The 19,086-nt window shown below is 36.8% G+C and overlaps 1 protein-coding gene across 8 annotated transcripts in view; it reads right to left on the bottom strand.

The window, feature by feature from the left end:
- Positions 1-19,086, bottom strand: part of TLK1 (tousled like kinase 1) — a 148,494-nt gene that overhangs the window by 72,985 nt on the left and 56,423 nt on the right. For 5 of the 8 annotated variants that reach the window (XM_036255014.1, XM_036255016.1, XM_036255015.1 and 2 more), the window contains exon 3: positions 2,730-2,801. In XM_036255014.1, the coding sequence (XP_036110907.1) occupies positions 2,730-2,801 (72 nt within the window). Of the gene's footprint in view, positions 1-1,585; positions 1,653-2,729; positions 2,802-16,946; positions 17,191-19,086 lie in introns of all 8 variants that reach the window. The other 3 variants (XM_036255019.1, XM_036255021.1, XM_036255020.1) reach the window with 3 other exon arrangements.

Raw genomic sequence — 19,086 nt, 5'->3', positions numbered from 1 at the left:
TCGAACAGACCTAGACTGATGTAAAATAACGCAAAACAAGATCAACACCTTCCTACCTACTAGGCAATTTCATTAACAAAAGGAAAAACCTTTCTGGTCTATAACTATATTTAGATATAAAAGGCAAATTCATATATAAATTCATATATTAACTGAAATGAAAATTTTCCGATGAAGTAGATTCAATGAACCTAACAATAAATATCAGATGCTTTTCAGTTTTAATAGTTAAAGGATAGAAGAAAACAGGAGGGTTCTGGGTATCTGAAGAATACTGGGGAAGAGGATAGAGAGTAGGGGAAGCTCGAATCTTCACAAACACTAAGAGAGACTCAATAGATAACGTCTAATTTACGAAACAAAATAGTAGCAAAATATGCACATTATTTACATTATAAAATGTGGAAATAAATACCAGGAAGAAAAGCTAAAAAATAGAAAGTGGGGTGTAGAAAGGGAGATGGGAAAGAACTGTTTTGTTTTTTAAATAAATAAATAAACAAACCTTTTAGTATTATTTGTTCATAAAAACAAAAACAATTACTTTTTTAAAAAGAAATGATCAGGGAATGGATTACCAAAAGAATAAAATGACATCAGAAGACAATGGAATACTACATAAACTCTACTACTAGGTGTGCTGGGGAAAAAATAAGTATTTCTTCAATTTACTGTTTACTCCCAATAAGTTAACTTAATGGCCAATATACATCTGTTATCTTGAGTTGTATGAAATTTCACCCCAAGGGAATTCATTAAGTAAGGTCTGTAGCATAGAAATAAAACCTGGGAGTAATTTTCCAGACACATAGCTTCTTATAATGGAAAGACCAAAAACATGTGTTTTTTTCCTGCCTTAAATCTTAAGGAAACTGTATAATCTGTAACCATTTCCAAAGTACTGTGCCACCTGACTTAACCATTAATTTCTAAAACTTCCATATATAGACACAGAACAGCAAAAGTCAGAAGATTTTTAAGATTTTCTATTGCTGCCCCTAATGTCAAAATGTCTATACAAATAAAGCTAAGTACATCCAATGGTAAATCAAAATCTATTTCACTGTAAATGCCACTGTGGTCTTAAAAAAACATTTTAAATAAAAAATATAGCCAAAAGTGATCCTTGAAATTCTTTAAATAGAATTCGTATTTTCTTATAGACTGAGTCTTTTGAAGGAATCAAATACTGCATCTATAAAGAACACAAAAACATATGCTGTAGGTGATCTAACTTTTTACTGTTTTGTTATTAAAAAAAAAAAAAAAAATTTAAAAACACCAGATTTGGTGAACAGAAAAGGGAAATATCTCAAGTTATTTTGTTGCTCTTTAAAGCATAAAAGCTTATGAAAGAGAAGGCATGTAAAATTACTAAATAGACCCAAATCTGGAAATGTCAAGAAATATTTCAAAGTCCAGGAAATATAAAGTGAAAACATTCCTGATACAGGTTTTGAAAAAATGTACTTTGTCTAGATCTAAACCTACAATTTTTAAAGGCTCAGTATAACTGTATTAAAAAACAAAAACAAAAACAACTAAACTGTGACAATCTGGTGCTATAGGGGCTACTAACGCTTACCTCAAGGGAACCTACTGCAGATAAAGTCCCGTCACTTGCAGTCCTTTCAGCTGCCTGCCAGTGGTCTCTGCGGAAGGGAAAGCCTGGTGAGTGAGAGCCCCGTGCCACACTCCTTGGGAGTGTCAGGGTGCCTGCACAGACTGCACAGAACTGTCTTCCTAGAGAGTCCTACATGCTTTCCATAACACAGGCTTAAAAAGATGCCACCTTTGATATTCCCTTTCTACTAAACACTAAAACCGAAGGGCTAAGAATTATTGAGTGTTAACAACCTTTGGGTATTATCAAGGTGATGTATCTACACTAACTCAAATAGAAAAAAGACTAAAATGGATCAAGTAGAAATAAGTTAACACTGACAGTGAAAACACACACACAGACACACACACACACAGACACACACACACACACTGAAAAGTAAGTGACAGAACTCTTATAATCTGAGAAGAGACAACATTATAGGCTATATCCACAAAAAGTGAAGTTGCAGCATCAACAAATTATGCTTAAACTCAAAGAAATTCCAGTATACACATTTTTAAAAGATGCCATCAAGTATATCATGCTTAGTGTGAACTATACCATGGATCTCAAATGACTACTTCCAAACTCCAATGTATTTTCTCAGTGGGGTCAGTAAGTGGGTGGGAGGAGAGGAGATTTTTCAGGTATTTTTAAGTAACAAAAGTGAAGACCAACAGCATGAAATTCCACAAGAAATTTCAAAAAGAGAGGAAAAAACAAACAAACCTTATATCTGTATCTCAGAAAGTAAACAATCCCTTACTTCAGAGCCAAACTAAGAGGAAAGTATAACAAGAAATAATAGAAAACTGTGAAACAACGTATTTCAAAAGCCACTTTCATCTCTTAGAATTATGAATGGCTAGTAATGGTCTTCCATTAAGAACACCTATGCCATAAGTTCAGCCCCATAACCAAAGACCCTATACTTTCTTTCTAATGCCAAATACAGTCTTCAGTCTGAATGCTGTGTTTCGTAAGGCAGAATAAAATGCTCCTACAAAAACTTAAAAAGCATTAACATTTAGCATAACAATTAATAAAGAAAAAATATTTAATTTTTTTATGAAGATTCCAGCTTTTATTTTAATAGTATCATATTAAAAATGAAGTTACTTACCTCTGATTCTTTGTCACTTAAAGATCCCAAGCTTCCAAAACTGTGATTAGAGCTTTCATTATTTGTTGAGGCCTGTTAAAAGATTTTTAAAAAGGTAAACATTAGGAGTAATTTTAAATGAAACATATTACATAAATAATCTACATTCATAAATTAAAATCGAGTATGAGTTCTTTAAGCAAGGAAGTCAATGAAGTAAACATAATAAATACCAACTTCTTAACATTATAAATATCTTGGAAAGTTTTATCAAGTCAATCAAATTTTGCTGTATTTTAGGAACAGATGTATTAGTTGAGCTTTTAGAATACCAAATTCAGAAGCAAAGGAAATGAGCTATTGTTAGGATAACAAGACCCCTAAAGCTACTATTCAACAACTAAAATCTAATGCTTCCTTTAATTTAAAGCATATTGTGTTCCTTAGTTATTTTTCTAAAAATCCTCACCCGAGGATATTTTTCCATTTATCTTCAGATAGAGTGGGAGGGAGGGTGGAGGGAGGAAGAGAGAGGGAGAGAGAGAGAAACATCTATATAAGAGAGACACATCAATTGGCTGCCTCCCCCATGACCCCAACCAGGGCTGGGGACAAACTGCAACTGAGGTACATGACCTTGGCTGGAATCAAATCCACGACTCTTTGGTCCTTGGGCCGACACTCTAACTGCTGAGCCAAACCTATCAGGGCTGTGTTCCTTAATTCTTTTCACAGTTTTATCAAATCCTATCATATCCCATTTGCCTCTCTCCATATTAACAAACTGGACAATCTTTCTTTTGGCTTATTGTTTTAATAAAATTTTTATCATCTTCACCATTTTAATTGCTTTGCTCAAGAATTTCTACATTTCCTTTACAATATTTTAAAATTATGACACACAGAAATGAGCTATTATTTTGCAGGATGACATCTGCTATGTTTCCAATATGTTTCTATGATGCTTATTATTTTCTAGATTTGTTTGCATCAACAGTACATTAGATCAATGTCTGGACCGATGCTATGATATGGCATATATGCTAAAGATGATGCACGAATAAACTTCATGTGTAGGCAGGCCAAATGATATCCCTGTTTCCCTTCAATTTGTAAGAGCAGCTGTTAACCTTACTAATAAAAGGTTGCAAGTTGGACTATAATTACCATTAGACTAATTTCCAAACTGATGACTCTGAGCTATTACATACATGTCCAGTACTATGACGGACATGGTAAAGGCTGTTTTTAACACAAACAGCACTCATACTAATTAAGATTTAAGCACTGTTTAGAGGAAGTTATAATCTAATTAGAGCAAGATGATCAAACTTGAAACAAAGACCACCATAAATAGCAATTAGGAAGTGATAAATTATAAAGATTCAGGGACAATGAAAGTACTAGCTTTTTTATCATCCCTAAAACTCCATATAAAAATATAAACCCCAAACCCACACACAAAATTTACATCAAAACTGGGTGACTAAGGCCCTGGCCAGTTTGGCTCAGTGGTTAGAGCGTTGGCCCACGGACCGGAGAGTCCCGGGTTCGGCTCGTGCTGAGGGCATGTACCTCTGTTGCACTTTGTCCCCGGCCCCGGTTGGAGTCGTGTGGGTGGCAACCAGTCGATGTGTCTCTCTCACATCGATGTTTCTCTCTCTCTCTTCCACTCTCCCTTCCATTCTATCTGAAGATAAATGCAAAAAAACTGGGTGACTAGGAATCTTCCCAAAATAGCAGATGAGAACAGATCAACAGTCACAGGACCTCCATGAGAGGAAGCAGAAGGAAATAGGGTGTCTGACAGGTTTGACAACAGAGACTCCCAAAACAGCAAATGCTTTCACCAGTAAGTCAATTCGAGTACAGAAGCTATAACTGGAAGGGTTTCTGCCCTTTCCAATAGTGACTAAGGGCAAGGGGTCCATGCTGAAGTCTGAAGAAACAAGAACAATTTAGCCCCTATGAACTTTTTGAAACTAATCCTTCATGAAGGGTATCACAATAAGGATAAACTACTGGGTATGGAAACAAAATAAGGCACAACAGGTACAATGAAGATAAAAAAAACAAAAGTATATAAAAATAAAAGTGGTGAAGGGAGCAAAGCCTAGAAATCTCAGAAAGCCTAGACATCTCAGAAAGCTAACACCATACTTTTGAAGAGTGCCCAAAAACAACAGCAGAGGGAGCTCTACAAGACAAACCATTCTAAACACACAAAAAGGTAAACAACAGAATATGATGATGTAGGTCATCCCATGAAGTTATTGTAAGAAAAAAAAAAAAAGAGTAAGATACAGAATAATATCTTGATAATAAAAGCATACCAGAAACACACATTTCACAAAATAGGTGAAAACTGTAACCTAGTTTTTCAAAAGGAGCTAAAAGACATTATAAAAGATGTGAAAAAGAACAGCATAAATCAGATTTCAAAAAACTCAGAAATAATGTAACAGAACTCAGGAAAGCATCAGAAATTTAAAAAAAAAAAAAAGGTTTGTAATGAAGATTAAGCCTGAATGAAACCAAAAGAAAATACATACAACAGATAATGCTTTAAAAAAACTAGAAGGTATAAAGAAGAAATACTTTTGAAATAAAAAGAAATGAAGAGATAAAGAGAATGAGAGAAAGCAACAACTATTGAAGCAACAAAGATCCAACATTCAGATAACAGAAGTCTGTAAAGAGCACTACCAGAAGAAAAACAGAAGAAACTTATAGTTCAACAAATCTTTGAAAAAAATTTTTATCTTTATTGTTGAATGTATTACGATGTTCCTCATTTTTCCCCCATTGACCCCCTCCTCCCCACTCCCAATCCCTCCCGCCTTTTCCCACACTGTTGTCTGTGTCCACTGATTATGCATATAAGTTCTTTGGTTTATATCTTCCCACCCCCCAACCCCCTTCCCTTTGAGGTTCATCAGTCTAACAACCAATCTGTACTTCTTAAATCCTTCACCTTTTCACCCATTCCCCTAACTCCCCCTCCCATCTGGCAACCAACAAAATTTCTCTCTATGAGAATGCTTCTGTTCTGCCTGTTCATTTTGTTTGTAGATTCAACTGTTGATAGATATGTACTCATTGCCATTTTGTTTGTTCATATATTTTATCTTTTTCTTCAAAAAGACCATTCATCATTTCATATAATAACGGTTTGGTGGTGGTGAATTCCTTTAACTTTTTCTTGTCTGGGAAAGTCTTTATATGGCCATCAATTCTAAATGACAACTTTGCAGGATAGAGTAATCTTGGTTGTAGATTCTTGCTTTTCATCACTCTGAATATTTCTTGCCACTCCCTTCTGGCCTGCAAAGTTTCTTTTGAGAAATCAGCAGTCTTATGGGAACTCCCTTGTAGGTAACTACTTTCCTCTTGCTGCTTTTAAGATTCTCTGTCTTGAACCTTTTGCATTTTGATGATGATGTGTTTGGGGTGGGCCCCTTGGGGTTCATCTTGTTTGGGACTCTCTGTGCTTCCTGGACTTGTATGTCTCTTTCCTTCACCAAGTTAGAGTCTAAGCTTTCTGCCATTATTGTTTCAAATAGATTTTCGATTTCTTGTTCTCTCTCTTCTCCTTCTGGCACCCCCAAGATGCGAATGTTGGCACGCTTAAAGTTGTCCCAGAGGCTCCATACACTATCCTCGTTTTTTTTGGATTCTTTTTTCTTTTTGCTGTTCTGAATGGGTGTTTTTTGCTTCCTTATATTCCAAATTGATGGTTTGCTTCTTGGCTTTACCTACTCTACTATTGAAATTGTGTAAATTATTCTTTATTTCAGTTAGTTCCTCCTTCATTTCTGACTGTGCCTCCTTCATTTCTGACTGCTCCTTTTTTATGCTCTTGAGGCCCTCACTAAGTTTGCTGAGGTTCTAAGTTCATTGAGCATCCTTATAAGCAGTATTTTGAACTCAGCATCTGTTGGGTTGCTTATCTCCATTTCACTTAGTTCCTTTCCTGGGGTTTTGTTCTGTTCTTTCATTTGGGACCTGTTTCTTTGTCTCCTCATTTTGGCTGCCTCCCTGTGTTTGTTTCTGTGTATTACTTAACGAGAGGTATGGGGCTAGCTGAGACCAGATGCTACTTGTTTGAAAGAATTTAGGAAAACCTGAAGCAGGATCCAAGACAGGCCAATCCTATGGTGAAGCAACTGGCAACAGCTTGGGTGGGCCTGAAAGTTGGGTGGGGCAGGGCCTCAGGGAATCACCAGGGCGGGGCTACCAGTATGAGCCAGGTTGCTGGAGTCCCAGATATGGAGGCTGTCTGCCGCCCCAGGGAAGGGCTCACCAAAGGAACAAAGGCCTCTGACAGCACCTCTGTCCTGGAGAAAGCCCCCTCTCCAGCCCTGGCTCCAGTGCCAGACAGCTTAGTTCTTCCCTGTATGTCTCTGGTGCCCCTCGAGCTGCCTCCCCTCCAAGCTTAGAGGGAGTGAGTACGATAAGTCCGTGCACAGGCCCTTTAAGAGGAGCTGCCGGGGACTCCAGCCACCTCAGCCTCCCTGAGCCTCAGTTCCCGCTGGTTTTTCCAGCCAGAAGTTATGGGGATTCTCTTCTTGGCACTGGAACACTGAGCAGGGCACCTGGTGTGGGACGAGGACCCCTCAGTCCTCAGGGAGGACCTTCCAAGCTGAGGTGTCCTCCTGATTTTTATCCACCACATGTGAGTGTGGGACCAGCCCCTCCGCCTCCGCCCCTCCTACCAGTCTGGATGTGGCTGCTTCTTCAATTCCGTAGTTGTAGGACTTCCATTCAGCTTGATTTCAGGCAGTTTTGGATGATGGTTGTTCTGTAGTTTAGTTGTAACTTTGATGTGGTTGTGGGAGGACGCGATACCGCGTTTACCTACGTCACCATCTTGACCGGAAATCAAAAATTTTTAGAAATTGAAACTACTGCCTGAAAGAACACAGTATGGCCCTGGCCGGTTTGGCTCAGCGGTTAGAGCGTTGGCCTGTGGTCCGGAGAGACCCGGGTTCGGTTCCCGCTAAGGGCGCATACTTTGGTTGCAGTTTGTCCCCAGCCCTGGTTGGGTTGTGTGGGTGGCAACCACTCAATGTGTCACTTTCACGTCGATGTTTCTCTCTCTCTCTCTCCCCCACTCTATCTGAACAAAATATCAAAAAATGTCCTCGGGTGAGGATAAAAAAACCAAAAACCAAAATAAAAAAAAAAAAGAACACAGTATGTACCTAAGAATAACAAATTTTTCAAAGGCAACGTTTTATGCCAGAAGAAAATGAAGCAACATACTAAGATACTCAATAAAATATGAAGTGTTTTACATCCAGTAAAATTGACTTTAACATATAGAAGGTATAGATAACTTTATGAAATTGCCAGAAATCGGAAAATGCTGCTCCCATTACCTGTCCAAAAGAACCCAAACAAGCTTCAGACAACCAAAATGAAGTTTCCACCTAAGAATTGATGCAGTCAATAATATTACTTATTGATAAAGGTTAAATGAGAAATACAAGGACAAAACTATAAAATTTAATGGTTAAATGTATGCAGAGTTGTTAATAATGCACTATTTTAAAAAGTGGGGGATGGAATCTGATGGAAAGCACAAGTGAAAAGTTTCTGTTTTCAAGTAATCACTTTGGTCACTGTGATAGCACAATGCTGTGTATGTGGAAAGAAGTAAATAATTATGTGGTATTCTAATTCTATTATCTGCTTAATGTCCTTGAGAACTACAATTCTTGATTTAGAAGAAATGCAGATATAAATAAAAACTTTGTATCTCTGATTTGAACTGGAAGTATCAATATAAATTTATGAGATTTTTTTACCTTTTGAAACAAATAATTTAAAAATACAGCTTCTACCATGAGTAATAACAGAATACCTCTTATCAGACCAGTATTCCCACAGACAACTATGAATTTTGGAAAAATAAAGAGATGACAACTACCTGAAAGCACTTGAGCAACCAAAAGTAGGCAGAATCTGGATAGGAGACAACATTTGGAAGAAGGAAACCGAACTAGGTGAGTTTCCTGTTTTTACAGCTTTTGCCAGAGGGAAGGCCCCTAGTGTGAGCTGCACAAGCAGCTAAAACTTGGATCAACAAGTATAGCTTGAAAACCATTTTGGAGCTACCACAGCAGCTGGAAATAAGGCATATGCTGGAAAATAAAGCACCAAAAAGACAGTTACTAATTCTGCATACTACTTCTATCTATATCTCTGGCTGGTCACTCACTGATCTATGCAAAAGTGGAACAGACTCTAAGCAGTCCCGATAAGGCTAAATAAAACAACTGAACAGAGATATTAGCTGCCATCCCTGTAGGGAGAGACAGTTTAGATTTCAGTCTAGCCAACTTAATTCTTTCCTACTACAAATAATAACAAAAAAATCAACACTCAACTGAAGAACTACACCAAATCCCAATGCCACTATATTGTAGGAAATGTGACCCATACTCAAGAGAAAAGACAATCAACAGAGACCAAACCACAAGGTAACTCAGATATTAGAATTAGCAAAGATCTAAAAATAGCTACTGTAAGTATGCTCAAGATGACAAAGGAAAATATAATTGTGATAGATGAACAAACTGGAAATTTCAGCAGAAAAAAATAAAAAAGAGCCAAGTGAAAATTCCCAAACTAAAAAATTCACTTTCTAAATTAAATTCAATGGATGTGCTTGACATAAGAATGGATAAAGTACTGAAGATCAAAAGGTATCATTCAAACTAAAGAGAAAAATAGTTGTTGGACATTATGCATGTATGTGGAGTCACAGAAGGAGAGAAAAGCAGAAAAAGGATCTGAAAAATAACCAGAAAATTCCAAAATTTGGTGGAAGATGTAAATTTACAGATTCAAAGCAGTTTAAGATTTCTCCAAGCAGAATAAGTACAAAGAAAACCATACCTATTACTCTTCTCAAAGAACCAATTTTGTTGCATTAACTTATTCTATTATACTTTTGTTTCCTATGTTGTTTAATTTTGCTCTAATTTTTATTATTTCCTTCTTTCTACTGACTTTGGGCTTTGTTTGTTCTTCTTTTCTAGTTAAGATAAAACATTAGGTTATTTGATATTTTTCTTATTTCTTGAGATAGGCCTGTAATATAAACTTCCGTCTTATTACCACTTTTACTGCATTCCAAAAGTTTTGATGTGTCATACTGTCATTCTCATTTGTCTCTATGTATCTTTTGATGTTTTTAAATTTCTTCTTTGACCTAGTCATTGTTTAATAGCCTGTGTGTTTTTCCTGCTTTCTTTTTTGCAGATGATTTCCAATTTCAAAGCACTGTGGTCAGAGAATATGCTTAATATAATTTCTTCTTAAATTTGTTGAGGCTAGTTTTGTATCCCAACATATATGATCTATCCATGAGAAGGTTCCATGTATACTAGAGAAGAATATATAACCCAGTGTTCTGGGATGAAAGGCTCTATAAATGTCTATTATATCCATTTAGTCTAATGTGTCATTTAAGGCCTTACTGATTTTCTATTTTGATGATCTACCCATAGCTGTGAATGGGGTATTTAGATCCCCTACAATAATTGTGTTTCTGTTAGTTTCTCTCTTTAGTTCTGTTAGTAGTTGCTTTATATATTTTAATGCTGATAAGTGTTAAGTCTTGATCTTTACCCTTTTTGGTTAATCCTCACCTGAGGATATTCCCCCCCACCAAAGCATGTATGTATGTATGTGTGTGTGTGTGTGTGTGTATATATATATATATATATTTCCCCCCATCGACACCCCCCCACACACCCTGTCCCCAGCTTTGTTGTCCGTGTCCATCGGTTATGCGTACATGCATATAAGTTCTGTGGTTTATCTCTTCCCTCCCCCCACCATCTCCTCTTCTGGGGATTGTCAGTCTGTACCCTACTTCCACGTCTCTGGGTCTACCCTGTTCCTCAGACTATTATGTTCATTATATTCCACAAATAAGTGAGATCATGTGGTATTTGTCTTTCTCTGCTTGGCTTGTTTCACTTAGGATAATACTTTCCAGGTCCCTCCATGTCGTCTCAAAGGATAAGAGATCTTTCTTTCTTACAGCTGCATAGTACTCCACTGTGTATATGTACCACTGCTTTTTTATCCATTTGTCTACTGATGGACACTAGGGCTGTTTCCAGATTTTAGCTATTATAAATAGTGCTGCTATGAACATGAGGGTCCATATATTCTTTCTGGTTGGTGTTTCTGGCTTCTTAGGGTATATTCCTAGAAGTGGGATCGCTCTCACCTGAGGATATTTTTCCACTGATTTTTAGGGAGAGTGGCAGTGAGAGAAAGAGAAAAAGAAACATCGATGTGGAAGTCAATTGGTTGCTTTCCACACAACCCCACCAGAGCCAGGCATTGAACTTGCAATCCTTCGGTCTGTGGGCTGACGTTCTAGACACTGAGCAAAACTGGCCAGGGCTATCCCTTTTATTATTTTTAAATGTCCATCTTCTGTCTCGTTTTCATCTTGAAATCTATTTTGTCTGATATAGTAAGTATACTACACCCACTTTTCCCCGGATACCTTTCACTTTGAGTCTGTATTTGCCCTTGCAGCTGAGATGTGTCTCCTGAAGGCACCATATGGTTGGGTTTTGTTTGTTGATTCAATCACTACTCTGTGCCTTTTTATTGGCGAGTTCAGTCCATTTATATGTAGGGTGATTAGTGATACAGGATTATTTCCTAACAGCCATTTTACCCTTTGTTTTCTGGTAGCTCCGAGTCTCCATTGTTTCTTTTCCCTTGTGTTTACATGTGATGTTTTAGTTTGGTGGTATTCTATGATTTTTTGCCTCTAAGTCTTCTTTTTGTTGTTGTGTGTTTCAGTTCTAGATTTTTGTGTGTGTGCTTACCATTAGGGTTTATGTAAAAGAAAGTTCTACACCTAGGTAACATCACAGTCAAACTACTGAAAAGATTAAAAAAAACAAATATAAAGAAATCTTACTATTGTGAGATATCACCTGTCAGAATGGTTATTATAAAAAAAGACAAGAAATAACAAGTATTGACAAAAATTAGAGAAAAGGAAACCCTTGTGCACTGTTGATGGGATTATAAATTAGGGTGGCTACTCTGAAAAACAGTATGGAAGTTCCTGAAAAAAATCAGAACTAAAACTACCATATGATCCAGCAATTCCACTTCTGGGCATTTATCCAAAGAAAACAAAAACACTAACTTGACACGATATATGCACCCCCATATTCATCATCTACAATAGCCAAGACATGAAAGCAATCTGTGTCCATGAATGGATAAAGAAAATGTGATGTGGTATATATATACCACACACACACACACACACACACACACACACACACAATGGAATATTATCCAGTTATTAAAAAGAAAAAAATCTTGCTATCTGTGACAACATGGATGGATCATGAGAGCATTATGTTCAGTGAAATGCGTCAGACAAAGAAAGACAAAAAGACTGCATGATCACACATACATGTAGAATCTAAAACCAAAAACAAAACTGAGCTTATAGATACAGAGAACAAATTGGTGGTGGCCAAAGGTGGGAAGTAGGGGATAGATAAAAGGGGTCAAAAGATAGAAACTTCCAGTCATGGGGATGCAATGTGCAGCATGGTGACTATAGTTAATAATATTGTACTGTATATTTGTAAGATGCTTACAGAGTAAATTTTTAAATTTCTCATCATAAGAAATAACAATTTGAACTATGTACAGTGGTGGAAGTTAACTAGACTTATGCTATTCTTTTGCAATATATATAAATATGGAACCATTATGCTGTACACCTGAAACTAATATGTTATATGTCAGTTATACTTCAATAAAAAATCAATTAATTAAACATTTTTTTTTATCCTCACCTGAAGACATTTTTCCATTTTTTTGTTCAGATAGAGTGGGAGGGAGAGAGAGAAAGAAACATCAATGTGAAAGGGACACATCGAGGGGCTGCCACCCACACAACCCAACCAGGGCCGGGGACAAACTGCAACCGAGGTACATGCCCTTAGCGGGAACCGAACCCAGGTCTCTCAGGACCACAGGCCGACACTCTAACCGCTGAGCCAAACTGGCCAGGGCTAAATATTTTTTAAAAAAGAAAAAAATTCTTGAAAGCAGCCAGAGAAAAACAACATATTATATACATGAGAACAAAAATATATGTATGTATATGTGTGTGTGTATATATATATATATATGACTGACTGCTAGTTTATTATAAATACTGGAGGCTAGATTTAATCTCTGGAAATGGAGAGCCAGGAGAACTCCGGACTGAGACAGATAAGGCACCGTTGAGGAAAATAAAAAGTATTACGTGCAAGTTGACACACTATATGAAGAGACTCTTATCCCTTTTCTTGTGCTCAATTCTAGAAAGCGAGCCACTAAAATTATACTCCACAGGTAAGACTTTAGAATTTCTCTCCTGGCAAAGAGTTCACATCTCAAAAGACAAGATTTATAGATACCAAAAATAAAAAACCCTCAGAAAAATGACCCAGCCAAGTCATCTTACTGCAAAATTCACCAGTCAGTAAGCCCTGCCTACTCACACAAAGCTTTCAATAAGCATTTCAGTATCTAATGCACAAAAATGAACAAAACCCAATTATCAACACATATCTGGAGAAATACAAACAAAAAAGAAAAAGAAACCCATACAAAATATAGACAATTCATGTAACAACAACCACAAAAAATTCACAAAAAATAAAACTAATACAAATATCCTAATAACAGCAAACTATAAAAATGAAACATTTAGAGAAGAATCAGAAAAGGCTCCTGAAAATTAAAAATATGATGGCTAAATAAAAAGAAAAAAATCAGATGTATTCAAAGATAAATTGAAGAAATCTTCCCAAAATTTTTCAAAAAGAAAACTAGAGAATCCGTCCAAGAAGTCCTGTTCCAAATAATGAGAATTCCAGAAAAAAAAAAACAAGAAGAATATCAAGGAGCTGAAATTAACCAAAATTCTCCCAGAATGGCTTTCCAATGGGAAGGACACACTTTTGAACCAAGCATACTGGTTCTCAAGGAAGACCCACATCAAGGCACATTATAATTAAAAGAAGATGCATGCTGAGGATCAAAGATAAGATCCTAACAGCTTCCAGAGAAGAACAGGTTACTTACTAAGGATCAGGAATCAGAATGGCACTGGACTGCTCAGCAGTAACACTGGAAGTTAGAAGGCAATGGAACCAACACTGCCTTAAAAATTCTGATAAAATGATTTCCAACCTAGAATTCTTCACCCATAGTGGGAGGAGGAGACTATGCCAGGTCTCAAAATTTTGACTCCCCATGTACCTATTATCTGGAAGTTACTAGAGAATCTTCTCTGCAAAAACAAAATAAAAAACCAAGAAAGAGGAAGACATGGCAGAAAGGAAACAAAAGTTCAAACACAGGACAGATACAAAAGGAATTCCCATACTGATCAAGAAAAGAGATTGCAGCCCTGGCCGGTTTGGCTCAGCGGTTAGAGCGTCCGCCTGCGATCCGGAGAGACCCGGGTTCGGTTCCCACTAAGGGCATGTACCTCGGTTGCAGTTTGTCCCCGGCCCTGGTTGGTCGTGCGGGTGGCAGCCACTCGATGTGTCCCTTTCACATCGATGTTTCCCTCTCTCTCTCTCTTCCTATCTCTCCCTCCCACTCTATCTGTACAAAAAATGGAAAAACGTCCTCGGGTGAGGATAAAAAAAACAAAAAAAAAAAAAAAAAAAAAAAAAAAAAAAAAAAAAAAAAAGAAAAGAGATTGCAGGATGACAGGCATTTAGGAGTAGAGAGCAACTAGCCTAGACAAGAACAGAACAATGAAAGTTCCAGGAGGGAATATCTAAAGAAAAATAATAATAAATCATTTGTATTTGAAAATAATGAGAGTTTCACACGCCTCTACCAGAGAATTTGTGAATGCTTACACTGAATACTAAAAAACAAAAGAAATAAATTAACTATTAACTCTAGTACAAACAAGTTGTATAAAAGAAGAAACGTAATCATGGAATCTCATAGCTGTAAATAAAATTTACATGGTTGTAACATAAACAATGAAATAATGATTGAACCAAAAATTAAAATATATATAAATTAAGACGAAGTCAGGGAAGTGTGAGTATTTCTATAGGGGTGGAGAGCTGGATCATTTAATAGAGTTAACTTGTCATCTGTAACAGGAAGTTAATAAATATCTAAAACTGAAAAAGAAAAGATCAAGACCTATAATAATCTTTAGAAATACAGACAAAGATAAAACAAAAAACTGTAAGGTAAGTCCTGGCTGGTGCTGCTCAGTGGTCAGTGTCAGCCTGCAAACCAAAGGGTCCCAGGTTCAATTCCTGGTCAAGGGCACATACCTGGGGTGCAGGTTTGATCCCCGACCCTGGTCAGGATGCATGTAGGAGGCAACCAATCAGTGTGTCTTCTCTCACATTGATATTCCCCACCCCCCTTTCACATTTTCTGAAAATAGATGGAAAAAAATATCCTGTAAAAAAAAAAGCTGTAAGGCCCTGGCCAGTTTGGCTCAGCGGTTAGAGCGTCGGCCTGCGGTCCGGAGAGACCCGGGTTCGGTTCCCGCTAAGGGCACGTACTTCGGTTGCAGTTTGTCCCCGGCCCTGGTTGGTTGTGCGGGTGGCAGCCACTCGATGTGTCCCTTCACGTCGATGTTTCTCTCTTTCTCTCTCCCTTCCTCTCACTCCCTCCCACTCTATCTGTACAAAAAATGGAAAAATATCCTCTGGTGAGGATAAAAAAAAAAAAAAAAAAAAAAGCTGTAAGGGAAAAGGACTGCCTCTGTGAAGAATGAATGCAGGGCTGGAAGAATGAAACATGGTTCTACTAGTTTTCATTATAGGTCTGCTAGAACAATGCGACTTTTGAAACTCTGACCATGAATTGTGTGTCTTTTCCTTCTTGATGTAGTAATTCTTTACATATTCTGGGTATGAATCCTCAATGACTTACCTTTTCACTCATATTCTGGTGTCATTTGAATGTAGTTACAGTTATCAAATATTTTCCTTTATGGTCCTTTTGTGACCCATTTATGAAATCATTGTCATTATACTTATTAAATCTTTATGGTTTTATCTTTCATATTTAGATCTTTAAGTCACCTGGAACTGATTTTTGTATGATGGTAAGAGTCATTTTTTTGCCCATATAAATAAGCAACTGATCCAACATCATCTATTATGAAAGACTATTCTTTCCCCACTGCACTGTAGTGTCACCTTTGTCATGTATCAAGTTACTATATATGGATCAGTTTGTTACTGGACTCTCTTCTGTTCCATTTGGTCTATTTTTCTTTGCTGTGTCAAGTATCAGTGACTTAATTCTACTCCCTAAGAGAACTAAAAACATATATCTACACAAAAACTAATTCCAGAGTGTTCACAGCAGCATTATTCACATCAAAAAAATGGAAACAAAACAAATGTCCACCAACTGATGAATAAAATGTGATACATCAATACAGTAGAATATTTGGTCATAAAAAGGAATGAAGCACTAAAATATACTACAACATTCATAAGCCATGAAAACATTATGCTAGGTGAAAAATGCCAGACACAAAATGCCACATATTGTATGATTCCACGTTCATGAAATGTTCAGAAGAGGCAAATCCATACAGACAGCAAGTAGATCAGTGGTTGCCAGGAGCTGGTGTGTAGCGTAGAACAGCAGGGGAATGGGGAGTTGCTGCTAATGTATATAAAGTTTCTTCATGGGATGATAAAAATATTCTGGAATTAGTGGTGACGGTTGCACAACTTTGTGATATACTGTAAACTACCAAAATGTACACTATAAACGGGTCAATTTTAGAGTATGTATATTATTTCTCAATATAAAAAATTATTAAAGTTTCAAATTATTGAGAAGAAAGGATCACAGAAGGGGGGAAAGTCTTGACAAAAGTCTATCACATAATCATTTATACACTCTGAAATACAGTACATGTACATGCAAGTACATACTGACAGACACTTGAAGCTTTCAAAACAGACTTTTTTTTTTTGCACTCATGGGACATTTGTTAAAAATATAAAAGCAATACATTGGCACATGGGAAAAATTTCATTACAGAAATATAAATTTCTCCCTCCCTCCCACACCAGTCCCACTATTCAGAGGCAACCACTTTAAAAAGCTGTTTTTAATTAAAAATTTTAATAGGCAATGCAAATAGGCTACTACTTCCAGTTTGTTTCTTACCTTTCTAGAGGTTCTGTGTCTACACTAAGCAAATTAAATATACATTCTTTGGTTCCTCACTTCTTATCCAAAAGATAACATTATGTAGACTGTCCCGCATTGCTTTGTTTTCTCTTAATATATCTTGGAGAAATTTCTACACATAGATTCTTCATTCCTTTTTTCCTTTGCTACTTTCTTTCCATCAAACAGGTGCAGTGGAATACTATAATTCCACTATAGTTCAGTAAGTCCTTCACTGATCCTGCCATGAAAGATGAAGAATTTAGTTTCACCAGCATCAACTTCTTCTTCCTGATATATGCATTTATATTTTTATTTTTAATTCTTCAAATAGTTAACTTTAAAAAATATACAGTACTTGTGGCCCGGCCAGTGTGGCTCAGTGGAATGAGGATCGTCCCATGGACTGAGAGGTCCCGGTTTGATTCCTAGTCCCGGCACATGCCCAGGGTTGCAGGCTCAATCCCCAGTAGGGGGTGTGCAGGAGGCAGCCAATTGTTGTTTCTCTCTCATATCAATGTTTCCATCTCCTTTCCTCTCTCCCTAAAAAACATCAATAAAAATGTGTGTGTACATTTTTTATTCTTTCACTTTAAACTGTGTGACTCATTAGGTAAAATAAGAAAATATATCTTTGTATTTGGCTCCTTCTTTCAACACGACAACTACACAGCAACTTTACAACAGTACAATTTATAACATTTACCTTTACCTTCTACCAGTAATTCTACAACAGAACCACAAACTCATGCTACAAAGATATGGGGCAAGTAAACAGGTGAGGCAGGCTTGGGGTAAGATTAAAGAAGTGGTATATAATGGAATAAAAGTTCTCTCTCTCTCTCTCTTTGTTATTAGCTGTGAACAATGAATTAGCGAAGGCTGATGAAATCATCCTACTAGGGGAACTATACCGTTAGGTTCCTGCAAGCTTCTTCAACCATTTTCCTCAACCAATCAATACATAACCTTGTTTACATAAAAGTGTGTTTCTATTTACAGACAGCTTTTTAATAGTGTCAATTCACTCACAGTGAATTCATGACCAATAACACTGTAACTCGTGACTGAATGAAGCTTATCACCTAGTACTTTCTCCCTAAGGCAATTCACAGTTTGTGCTTAGAACACTAGACAGCACTACAGCACTACTACCCTCGGGGGCCATTTTGAACAGCAAAACTACCAATAAAAGGCACAAAAATGTGAAAAACGTGGCACTAAGTAAACTGCGAAAAGGACACTGTTCACAGCATGAGAGCTGAAACATGCAGGCAGAATGTCACTTTGTTCAGCCTCAGGCAACTCAACACTTGCACCACTCCCCACATGCACAGGCCCCTAAATGACCAGCAAAACCAATGAGAGAACTGATTTTAAGGTTACAACTCAATTTTAGCAAGCAGGCAAATATGCAATTATAGAATCCTTGACTAAAGAGGACTGACTATAGTGTATGTATGTGTATTTATTAAATCAAGCTTATAAATTATATTGTGAAATTCTGTCTGTATATCCTTGTTCTTTTATATATATATTTGAACAGTAAAAATCTAAAAGAAGTATATTAAAATCCCTGACTATAACTGTACTTTAATAAATTCACAATGTATTTTTTAGGACTGTTTGACATATAAAAGTTTATAACTGTCAAATATTCTTTATGAATTCTTAGTCCTTAAAAAAATATCTTTGTACCATTTATGCTTTTGGTTTTGAGAAATGTTTTGATATTCATTCATGCATTAAAAAATATTCATTGAGAGCTTCAGTACTGTTGTTGATGCTGGGGTATTAGCAGTGAAAAAAAGGCTTTAGTCCAAGTGCTCATAGAATTTACATTAAAAGAAGGGAAATAGACAATAAGACAAATATCTAGCATTATGTAAGGAACCAATAATATTTTTAAAAATTCAGTGAGCCCGGCCAGTGTGGCTCAGTGGATAGAGCATCATCCCGTGAATGGAGAGGTCCTAGTTCAATTCCCAGTCAGAGCACGTGCCTGGGTTTGGGTTCCATCTCCAGCAGGGGGCGAGCAGGAGGCAGCCAATCAATGATTCTCGCATCGATGTTTCAATCTCTCTCTCCCTTCCTCTCTCTCTAAAAAAATCAATAAAAACATATTTTTAAAAAAATT

The sequence above is a fragment of the Molossus molossus genome, unplaced genomic scaffold, assembly GCF_014108415.1.
Source record: "Molossus molossus isolate mMolMol1 unplaced genomic scaffold, mMolMol1.p scaffold_m16_p_11, whole genome shotgun sequence".
In the NCBI taxonomy this organism is placed as follows: Eukaryota; Metazoa; Chordata; class Mammalia; order Chiroptera; family Molossidae; genus Molossus; species Molossus molossus.
This window is presented reverse-complemented; position numbering and strand designations above follow the sequence as displayed.